Below are 11768 nucleotides of genomic sequence, written 5' to 3' on the forward strand. Positions count from 1 at the left end.
ATGGTGAGGTGAGAAATTCTACCCATGTGCCAACTGTCCTGTGAATCATTAGCCCTCTCCCCCCAATAAAATAAATCCTCCAAAAGTAGAAAAAGAAATCTGTTTTAGTGAACCCAGCCTTCTGGCTGCCTCTTAGTATCCCCCACGTCTTGTGCAGAGTGGGTGCTCAGCGAATGCCCATAGTGATTACTGTTGGTGTTTCCCTTCTTTTAAGTGTTATTCTAAAGGGCCTCCCCCCAGGCTCGAATTTTCCAGAGGGAGACCACAGGATCCAGTACACTGTCTATGACAGAGCGGAGAACAAAGGCACTTGTAAATTTCGAGTTAAAGTAAGAGGTAAGAATACTAGAATGCTGTTGATTGACCCCCCCCCCCCACTCTGCATATTTAGAAGGGCAGAGGGAGGCTGGCCCTGGAGCATGAGCCCTCTGAGATTGGGTTGAGTCTCTGGTGATCAGGCTAGGGGATCTTGCCCTCCTAATGCTCAGAGACCACAATACACACCCATACAAGGCTCCGTGCTGGTAGACGATGTAAGGAATTGGAGAGAGCAGGAAGCCGGCCTCACACAAGTCCACAGCTGGCTGTCCCCGTAACTTGGCCACTCCTGTGGGTGTGTGCGCTAAACCAGACACCTACAGACCTCCTTCACCACCTGTGAAGCGACTCCCCAACAGGTGGGGAGCCAGGGGCTCCTTATTTACTTTTCTAAGAGAGAGAAAGAGGAAAGAACTGCTTGGATGTGGCCTATGGCAGCGCTGGGGACTGAATCTATGGCCGCAGGCAGGCAAGTCCTGTGCTCTACTGTTGAACTAGCTCCCTGGCCCAGGGGAATAAAAACATGTTAAAGGTTAATTTTATGCCTCAAGACTTAAGCTACTAACTACTGTCCATTTATCAAACTTTTTTCCCCGAATCCAGCATCTTCATTTGTAAAGGGGGTAGGGGCTGGTGTGTGCGCTAAACCAGTTTATCTCAATGTCGGATCCTCCAAAGCAAGGTCTACCCCCTGGCCAGATAGCCGCTCCCTCCCTCCCTAACCTGCCCTGCTTACTGAGTCCCTCTGGCTTGCGTCCCTACAGTCAGACGCTGTGGCAAACTCAACGCCCCGGAGAATGGCTACATGAAGTGCTCCAGTGATGGGGACAACTATGGGGCCACCTGCGAGTTCTCCTGCATTGGGGGCTACGAGCTGCAGGGCAGCCCCGCCCGAGTGTGTCAGTCCAACCTGGCATGGTCAGGCACAGAGCCCACCTGTGCAGGTATGTGTGCGCCTCCCACCCCCATCAGTGGCTGAACCCCTTGGCTCCAGTACATGGAGCCAGGCATCCCTTCTATGCATGCAGTTTGGTCACTGATACTCATTTGTCAATTTGTGTGAGAAAGGCCAAGGCACCACTTCTGCCATTGAGCTGCTACTGCTCCCTCTGACCGCTTCTGCTTACAGCCATGAATGTCAACGTGGGGGTCAGATCAGCAGCTGCTCTTCTGGACCAGTTTTATGAGAAAAGGAGACTCCTCATTGTGTCCACACCCACAGCCCGAAACCTTCTCTACCGGCTGCAGCTGGGAATGTTGCAGGTGAGTCCTGGTGCCAGGCTGGGGGGAAGGGGTGTCACTTCCTTAAAGCAAAGGCCAAACTCAGTGCCTAAGCCATTTACTTTGAGCCTCAGGAAGTGGCACTTTAGAGTGACCACCCGTTCATTTCTGGTTCTGGGACACACAACTCAATTAACATTGACTCCTCAGAGCTAACCCAATAATTGTGCAACTAATGAGGTGGGTTTGTCCTCTAAAATAAGCCTAATTGACATTCTGACCAGGCCCAGCCAAAGAACAATTGTCTCTGTTGAACTTGTCCAGGATATGCCTGGCTGGCGGTGATCCATCAGTTGTCTGCTCAAGATGAGGAGAGTTCAGGAGCCCTTGGGCCCCAGAGAATGTCCCCAATGCCTACAGAGCACGACAAGCAGCTTTTTGTCTGGTTATCAAAGTGACATTATTAGTGTAGCATGGATGTCACCTGTGGGCTTGTTAGACGTGCTTATTCTCAAAGTCCCATCTCAGACCTAGTGGATTGGAAGCTACACATTTTTATTTATTTCTTTATTAATGAGAAAGAACCAGACATCACTCTGGCACATGTGCTGCCGGGGACCGAATTCAGGACCTCCAGCTTGAGAGTCCAAAGCCTTATCACTGCACCACCTCCCAGACCAACTTGATTAGGGAATCAAGGCACAGCCTGTTCATGTTTTTAATATAAGTAGGTAAGGTAACTTAGTAAATAGATGAAAATAGATTAAAGATACATATATATATATATATAAAACCTGTTACGGAAACAGGTCATTCAGTGCTTGGTCACAAGGAACTCATATTTGATTTCAGGCCACCAGAATTGATGAGCATGAACTTAAATAACCTCTAGAGTATAATCTCCTGCTGACCTACCTCTCTAGTTGAGGATATATGCAAGTGGACTCTTGACTTCATAGAGAGAAATTGGGGAGTCTCGGGCGGTAGCTCAGCAGGTTAAGCGCACGTAGCATGAAGCGCAAGGTTCCTGGTTTGAGTCTCGGGCTCCCCACCTACAGGGGCCCATCTTTCTCTTCCCCTCTCTGTCTTAACAACGGTAAATTAAAAAAACAAACAAACAGAAATTGACGGAGGGGGAGAGAGAAAGAAAGATATGTGTAGACCTGCTTCACCACTCATGAAGCTTTCTGCCTGCAGGTGGGGTTGAAGGGCTTGAACCTGGGATTTGTTCATACACTCAACTAGGTGTGCCACCACCCAGGCCCAGCCTTATTTCAAAGAGTCACTTGGATACACTATTTTAGATTCTTGTATGACTATTAAAGAGCTAGGAGAAGAAATCTAGGAAAGCCATGAAAAAGGTTCCAGACGTTAAACACTGGAGCAGCTGATTGGTAACAGGAAGTCTTGTTGAAATGTACATTCTAAGTGGTTTCTGAGTACCTTAAAAGTTGAAGGGAACCAATGCCTCAGAAATGGGAAAGAATAAACTAGAAATCTGTCAGATTAGAATTTAGTTGAAAGAGTGGCCAGCCTGACTGAATCTTGCTCAAGAATCAGGGTGCATGCTGGGACTCATTTATGGCAGTGAAGAGAATGAAGTGTTTACAACAATTATAGTTTAATCAAAGGCTATCATATGAAATGACAAATCACATTTTAAACAAATAGCAGGTTTTCATGTACTTGAAGGACTTCCCATGAGTTCTAAAAACCCATACCAAAAAAAAAAAAAGGGTTAGGCTTCCTTGAGAGAAACCAAATTCACTGTGTCTCTGTTACCTTCCAGACCCTTGTCTCAGTTGGTGATTCACTCTGAGGTCACTGAAGTGCATACAACTCTAATTTGTGTGACACTGACCTTTCCAGACTATAATACCTGCTTATACATTGACTGATTTTTAGCCCATAGGAAAATGAGTAAGCCCCACAGCTTGCTGGTTCTCTGTGTTGACAAATACATGGACCTACTGTGGCCAACTGCCCATTTTTGTAAAACGTTATGGGAACATAGCCATTCTGGCTGTTCCTGCATTGGCACAGAAACCAAACCAAAATATTTACTGTCTGTCTCTCGATAGAAACTGTCTGCTGATCACTGCCCTAGTCTATCCTGTTTCATATACTTACTAGTCAAGTAGCTATATAAAATATTTGATGTCAGATAGCAGGACGATTGTGGAAAAAAGACTTCCATGCCTAAGGCTCCAGAGTCCCAGGTTCAATCCCCCACAGCAGGGCTCTCTCATTAAAATAAAAATAAAACATTTGATTTTTGTTACTAACATAAATTTTACCTTGAGACTTTTAAGGAAAGGTTTGACTTTAGATCTTTATTATCTTAACTGATGCATCTATTTCTAGATTTTTTTTTTTAACCTTTCTGGCCTCCTATGAGAGTGTTTCTATGGAATCGGAGTAAAAAGTTTGATGCTCTAATTCACCAATTCTCATTTTAGCTTGATTTATCCTATCCTTTTGTTTCCTATTGCCGTTCTTGGGTGGTGGTGTCACAATCCTAGGACTGCTTCACAGCCACTAGAAAGCCTGGAGTGGCAACTAAATGTCCCCCAACAGATGGTCCGCCTGATAGTAGACTTGGGATTCTCTCCTCTACAACCATGCTCACACCTCCTCTACTACATTTTCCCAGCAAGCACAGTGTGGTCTGGATCTTCGACACATCACCGTGGTAGAGCTCGTAGGTGTGTTCCCGACCCTCATCGGCAGGATAGGAGCCAAGATAATGCCTCCGTCCCTAGCTCTGCAGCTCAGGTAGGAAGACATGTGGTTCTGAAATCAGTGCTCCTCTAGACACACTTATTTTCTGGATCATGTCTTTCTTAGAGGGTGGGAGAGTATTTAGAAAGGACCTGCACAATTCCTGGCTATGTTTGGAGGGCACTTGTCTAGATCTGCATTTTCTTTTGGTAATCCTTATAAAGCCAGAACCAGGGTGTTCCTAATCAGAGGAGTGGTGCATTAGAGAGGATTCAGTGGCCAAAAGGTAATCAATCTCCAAAAAAAAAGTTTGTGGCTCCTGGCAAATGGACATTTCAGGAATTGCGTCTGTAATTCAGAAACTAAACATTTTCTTGTCTGGTTAGAATGTTTTCAGTCTCCTCAGAGAAATTTTTAACACCCTTGCCTGAGGTATAATTTAGCAATGCTAGTTTAATTTTATCTCATCCCTGCAGGTGGGGAGCTGGGATCCTTACACTTAACCCGCTGCACTACCACCCGACTCCCTCATAGTTTTGATTTTGGATAGGGTGGGAGTATCAGGTGTTCTGTTATCTACTTGTTTCCTTACAAAAGTTAACGTTCCAAGAGTATGTAGATGGGCCCGAATTACTGTTAGGAAAGTCATGCTTTGTACCAAGCCCCTTATGATATATTATTAATGGAGAGACACCTGCAGTTCTGCTTACCCGTTGGAGGCAGGTAAACAATTAGCAGTGATTAGTGTGGTTCTCTGCATTAGTATTTCCAAGTTATTGGATTACTGTTAATTTGCTTTTAGTTTAAAATGGAATTATCTTATTACAGAATTTTCTTTGACTAGAAATTTCCTCTTTACCACTGAGGTATTCTGATATTCTTAGGCCATTAATTAGCATCCATTCACATACACTCAAAGAACTTTCTTCAGCAGGCTGATGAATTTCCTTAGCTTTTGTTTGGAAAGGACTACATACCCTCATTTCTAAAGGAAAACACTATAGTTGTTGACACATGGGTACAACTGCTCAGTCTACATTACACAGCAGACTTTATTAGAGACATCTGACCCAGTAGATAGGGCCTTGCACATTGTAACATTAGATGTCTCCACTAACCCTCTGATGATATGGTTGTTTTCATAGTGATTCTTCTGCCACTCATTTTTGTAAATACATTTGCTGTCCACAAGAGGATTACTTTGAATCAATTGGCAGTTTGGTAGGCCTACTTACTTTAGTATCTGTGTGCTGAGGTGACAGTTCTGATTGCAGACCACTGGCTTGGTTCCTTGTCCACGTCACTCTGTAGAATGGGAAGATGTGTACTTAAGAGCTGGGTCATGTTCTTGAAAGGTTGCCTCACCACTCTTTTAGTCAACTTCCTGGGGAGCTGAATAGGTTTAACAGAGTTTCTCTTCTCTTTCTCATGTGCCCTAGGCTGTTACTTCGAATCCCCCTCTACTCTTTCAGTATGGTGCTGGTGGATAAGCATGGCATGGATAAGGAGCGATATGTCTCCCTGGTGACCCCTGTGGCCCTCTTCAACCTCATTGACACTTTCCCTCTGAGGAAAGAAGAGATGGTCCTGCAAGCTGAAATGCGCCAGACCTGTGCCATCTGAGACGGCTGCCCTCGGCTCCTTCTACTGTGATGTACAGATTTTGTATTTTTAAAGTTATTTTTTATTATGAGCTTCTGTTGTACTTACCAGTGATAAGTCACTCCATCATGGCTGGTCAGTTTTCTCAAATCTCTGTATGCTTTCAGTGTGACACATAACTTTCTTCTATTTTATTTTATATATAAAAGTTTTATAATAAACTATTGTGGAGCAAATGGACTAAAACTCCCTGATTTCCTAGTATCAGCTATGTTGGGAGCAGGCTTTCATCTCCAGGGATTCTTGCGCGACCACCATAGAAGTTATCTCTGAAGGAGACAGGTCAATTTCGAAAGCAGTTCTACACTCTGCTGCTACAAGGAAGATGAGTCTCTCATCTGTTGTTTCTCGGTTTCCTGCAATTCGAAATAATCTACATGCTACCTCAGTAAGAATATAGGTTTTCTATTTTCATTCTAAGAGCTCTGAACATAGTAGTTTCTAGGATGCTGGTAACAACATGACTTACCTACTCCTACATTAAAGGAGTTAGGAGAACAGAAACAGCACACTATCGTGTCGTATGTCGGGTTCTAGCTGTAGAGATAGTCGCAAGGCTCAAATCAGGAACCCCTGAGCACTTAAGGCAGCTAGTAGTTATTAAAATAAAGTCAAAGATGCTCACTTTAAGTTAAACTGATCGAGTGGCCACTTGGGAGAACAACTGCACTACAAATCCACTGCTCCTGGTGACCACTTTTTTTCCCTTTTGTTGCCCTTGGAGAAGACAGAAGGGGAGAGAAAGATAGACACCTGTAGACCTGCTTTACCACCTGTGAAGCAAGCCCCCTGCAGGTGGGGAGCCGGGATCCTTATGTTGGTCCTTGCACTTAACCCGCCACACTACCAACCAGCCCCCGAAATGAAAACTTTCATGGAAGCATATAGCAAACAAGACTGATCTCACAGAACAAGGAATGATGAAACTAAAGATAAAATTCCATTAATGACTCAAAAGGAGGAAAATTACAAATGTCCTGGAAGCTAACAGAACACCCATATTTCTAAGTGCAAAAAAAGACCCATGCCAAAATGCATTATTGTTAAATGACTTCTTTTAAAAATAGAACTGAGAAATTGAGAGGCGCAGGGGAGATAGACACCTGCGACCTGCTTCACCACTTGAGAAGCTTCGTCCTTGCACATGGTAATATGTGCACCATTGCCCAGCCTTCCTTAAAAAAAATATATATTTTTGAATATGATGGAGAAATATTTTTCCCCCTGAGGAGATGGTATAATGCCTTAGGCACCAAAGGTCCCAGGTTCAATCTACAGCGCCATCATAAGCGAGAGCTAACAGTACTCTGGAAAAACTAAAAAAATAAAAACCAGAACACCCACAAATGAAAATTTTCACTGCCAGACCTGCCCTAAAATGTTGAAAGATTTTCTGCTTGAAAAGAAAAACCTACGAACACAAACTTTGTATACCACGATAAATACATAACTAGGTAGAGAGCCGACTTGCCCCAAGTACATTACAGGAAGTAAATGATTCTTGAAATCATAGCAAGCATCTTTTCTGACCACAGTGGTATGAAACTATCAATAGAACTGAAGCACAAAATAAAATCTGAAGATCTCAAACACATGGAGACTTAACTACATATGCCTAAATAATACTTGTACCAGTGAAGAAATCTATGGACAAATATCTACCTCTAGAATAATAAAAATGAAAGGCAAGCCACCAGATCCTATGAGACACAGTATTAAGAATAAAACTCAGGGGGCCTGGTGGTGGCACACTGGAGTAAGCACAAGGACCCGTGCAAGGATCCCAGTTTGAGCCCCCACCTGCCGGGGAGGTTGGTTTCAGAAGTGGTGAAGCGGATCTGGAGGTGTTTCTCTATCCTGTCCAAAAAAAAAAAAGACAAAACTTTGTACTGTAGTCATGTAGCCAATGTGTGAGGATCCTTAGTCATAGCACTCAATTAGGGTGCTTTCAGATTCCCTAGATCTACGAGAGCAACTCTCATTCTTAAACTTTGGCTGTAGACTGGAAATTGCTAGTGTACCATTAGCTAGTGGAAGAAGAGCGTAAGGCTAAAATTACATGCCTTAGTGTGAATCTTATTATAAAAGGCAGTGGGGATGTGGGTACTAAAACTACTTGTGTGAACGTGATTATAAGACAGTCATAGAACTACAGACTTATCATTGTATTTAAATGATCTTTGATGAAAAACCAAAATTAGGAGGCTGGATGGTGGCACACCTGGTTGAGTGCACATGTTACAATATGCGAGGACCCGAGTTCAAGCACCTGCAGTGGGTAAAGCAGGGCTGTCGGTGTCTCTGTCTTCCCCTACCCTCTTGACATCTGGCTGTATCTGTCCAATACACAAAGACAATAAGTGGTCTGGGAGATGGAGCAGTGGATAAAAGCTTCAGACTCTCAAACACGAGGTCCTGAGTTCAATCCCTGGCAGCACATGTACCAGAGTCATGTCTGGTTCTTTCTTTCTTTCTCTCTCTCCTCCTATCGTTCTCATTAATAAATAAATAAAATCTTTAAAAAATAATAAAGACAATAAAAATTAAAAAAATAAAGTAGTTTATAAAAAATTTTTCAGAAGAATAAAATTCAGGGGCCAGGTGGTGGTGCATCTGGTTGAGCGCACAGGTTGCAATGTGCAAGGACCCTGACTCATGCCTCCAGTCCCCAACCATGGGGAAAGCTTCACAAGAAGTGCTGAAATGTGTGTCTCTCTTGCCAGCAAATAGTAAGTACATAAAATATTAGCAAAGTAGCTCCATGTCAATAAACAAGAGAAATTCCAATCAATCTAACCTCACATTTGAAGGCACCAGAACAAGGACAACAAATGGAACCAAAAGTCAGGAGGAGGATGGAAAAAATAGAGTGGTCTGGGAGGTGGCACAGTGGATAAAGCATCGGACTCTCAAGCATGAGGTCCTGAGTTCAATCCCCGGCAGCACATGTACCAGTCATGTCTGGTTCTTTCTTTCTCTCTCTCCTGCTATCTTTCTCATGAATAAATAAATAAAATCTAAAAAATAGAGTGGAAATAAGTGAAACAGAAGCCAAAAGTACAGGGTGACAAAATCAAGAGATCTTTCTTTGAAAGAATGAAGGAAATGCACAAGTCCTTATCTAAACAAAGAGAGGGACAGATGCTCTTAATAAAAGAATCAGGAAAGAAAGATGAAATTGCAATAGATATCACAGAAATATAAAAATATAAATGATGACCATGAACACTTATATGCAAACAAATTGGACAACCTAGGAGAAATGGGCACATCTTAAGAATCTTATTAACCGGGAGTCGGGCGGTAGCGCAGTGGGTTAAGCGCACGTGGACCAAAATGCAAGGACTGGCTAAGGATCCCGCTTCAAGCCCCAGCTCCCCACCTGCAGGTGAGTCGCTTGACAAGTGGTGAAGCTCGTCTGCAGGTGTCTGTCTTTCTCTTCTCTGTCTTCCCCTCCTCTTTACATTTCTCTCTGTCCTAACAACAATGACATTAATAATAAGAATAATAACTACAACAACTATAAAAAATAGTGACCACCGTTTTCAGCCGATCGTGGATGGACCTTGAAAAATTCATGTTAAGTGAAATAAGTCAGAAACAGAAGGATGAATATGGGATGATCTCACTCTCAGGCAGAAGTTGAAACACAAGATCAGAAGATAAAACACAAATAGAACCTGAACTAGAGTTGGTGTACTGCACCAAAGTAAAAGATTCTGGGGTATGGGGGGGAGTACAAGTCCTGGAAAAGGATGACAGAGGACTAGTGGGGGCTGTATTATTATGTGGAAAACTGAGAAATGTTAATGCATGTACAAACTATTGTATTTACTGTCGACTGTAAAATATTAATCCCCCAATAAAGAAATTAAAAAAAAATGGACAGCCACATGCAAAAATATGAAAATACTTAACACAACAAAAATTAACTCAAAAAATGATTTAAAGACTTAGCTATAAGATCCGAAACCATAAAATCACATAGAAGCAAATGTAGGCTATTTAATTCTGCACATTGACTGCAAAATCTCTGACAACTCTAATGGCAAAGGAAGCAAAATCAAAAATAAATCAATAGGACTACATCAAATGAAGAGGCTTTTGTCCTTAGAAAGGAAGTACCACAAAAGCCAGAGAGCAACCTACCGACACGGAGAACGTATTTACATATCATATGTGGCAAGAGGCTAATAGTCCGAGATGTACAAAGAATTCATACAACTCGGAGACCAGTAGCTGCCTCAGCAGTAGAGCACACAGGTTGCTCACGGGTTTGAAGCCTGGGCATGAATGAAAGCACTATGTCTCTATGGGCGATGAATTGGTGCTCTGGCGTCTTTCCGTCTCTCTCCTCCATCCCATACTCTTCACAGAGGTAAACACATAGTGGAGAACATCTAGGCAGGAGACTTAAGTCAGAGCTCTTGCCACAACCCATTAAGTACCACCAAAGGGAATGAGAAGACTGAGAAAATTGCCCTCACATTGTTACTTCCCTCAGCCAAGCACACATCGGAACGTTCTTTTTCATGCCTACTTAGCAGACGCAACACAAATGGTAAATTTAGAAGAGCCATCACTTAGACCATGCCTGATTAGCAGTGTGGAGCAAAGTAGGGGCACTGCTCTCAGGTTTAGAGGACATAGTATTCAGAGTCACTTGGTCTCCTTAGATTCTACAAGTTGGAAGACCATGGAGAATAAAAACATCTAGGCTTGTCATGCCAAGTAAAGATCTTCCCCAACTCAGGATGGGGTTATACCCTAGTAATCCCATTGAAACTTGAAATTTTAAGTTAAAAAATAATAATAACAACAACAATAATGTAAGTTGAACTAGTCAGTCTGAGGCTGTCATCTTTTAAAATTCTGGCAACAGGGAGTCGGGCTGTAGCGCAGCGGGTTAAGCGCAGGTGGCGCTAAGCACAAGGACCAGCGGAAGGATCCCGGTTCGAGCCCCCGGCTCCCCACCTGCAGGGGCGTCACTTCACAGGCGGTGAAGCAGGTCTGCAGGTGTCTGTTTTTCTCTCCTCCTCTCTGTCTTCCCCTCCTCTCTCCATTTCTCTCTGTCCTATCCAACAACAATGACATCAATAATAACTACAACAATAAAACAAGGGCAACAAAAGGAATAAATAAAAAAATTTAAAAAAAAATTCTGGCAACAGAGCCTAGGGCCATTCACCTTCATGACCACATACCTGAGTGGGAATGTGAATCCACAGCACAGGGTCCTGAAAGGTTAGCACACTGCATACAGCCAACCCAGGGAAGGATCGAACTTTCCAAATTTGAAGGTAAGGTTTCTACTGAGCACGTATCGCTTTTCCACCAGGTTGAAACATTTTAATTTGATCCATCCTATGTTGGGGACCAACTATATTCTGAAAGAAGGTCAGACTAATGTGTGTTAGTAGTCAAGCATGCTTACAGGGGGAGACATAACAACTGAAGAAAGGACTCAACAAAAAGATAGGCAAGGGGGATGTCTTAGGCCAATTTTCCCACCAGCCACAACTCCCAGTCAGTACCTTCAGTTAACAAGTCCGTTCTGCTGTTTTCTCTACATCGGTGACCCTTAAAGTTACTTGTGCTAACTAATCAGTGGAGGGTCTTGTTTGAATGTGTTTTCTGGTGCAGTGGGTGTGACTTGAGGCCCAACACTGTGCTTCCCAACAAGCTCCCAGGTGATTCCAGTCCACGAGTCACATTTTGAAGAGCAAGTTTCCACCTCATGTAAAACACAGTCTCCATGCACGGTGCAGTTTGGTAAAGTACAAAGAGCATAGGCTTTAGACTGAACTAGAGAACTGCATGTTGAGTGAGGCTCTGGTACAAACGAG

The 11768-nt window shown here is 43.2% G+C and overlaps 1 protein-coding gene across 3 annotated transcripts in view; it reads left to right on the forward strand.

Annotated features, from left to right (window-relative positions):
- SRPX (sushi repeat containing protein X-linked) overlaps positions 1 to 6098 on the forward strand; it is a 100527-nt gene extending 94429 nt beyond the window's left edge. For 2 of the 3 annotated variants that reach the window (XM_016188190.2, XM_060182630.1), the window contains 5 exons: positions 215 to 336; positions 1083 to 1262; positions 1448 to 1581; positions 4193 to 4314; positions 5700 to 6098. In XM_016188190.2, coding sequence (XP_016043676.1) covers positions 215 to 336; positions 1083 to 1262; positions 1448 to 1581; positions 4193 to 4314; positions 5700 to 5883 — 742 coding nt within the window. In that variant the 3' untranslated portion in view covers positions 5884 to 6098. The remainder of the gene's footprint in view (positions 1 to 214; positions 337 to 1082; positions 1263 to 1447; positions 1582 to 4192; positions 4315 to 5699) is intronic. The other variant, XM_060182629.1, reaches the window with a different exon arrangement.
- Positions 6099 to 11768: the final 5670 nt, after the last annotated feature.

Source organism: Erinaceus europaeus, chromosome X (genome assembly GCF_950295315.1).
Source record: "Erinaceus europaeus chromosome X, mEriEur2.1, whole genome shotgun sequence".
NCBI lineage: Eukaryota > Metazoa > Chordata > Mammalia > Eulipotyphla > Erinaceidae > Erinaceus > Erinaceus europaeus.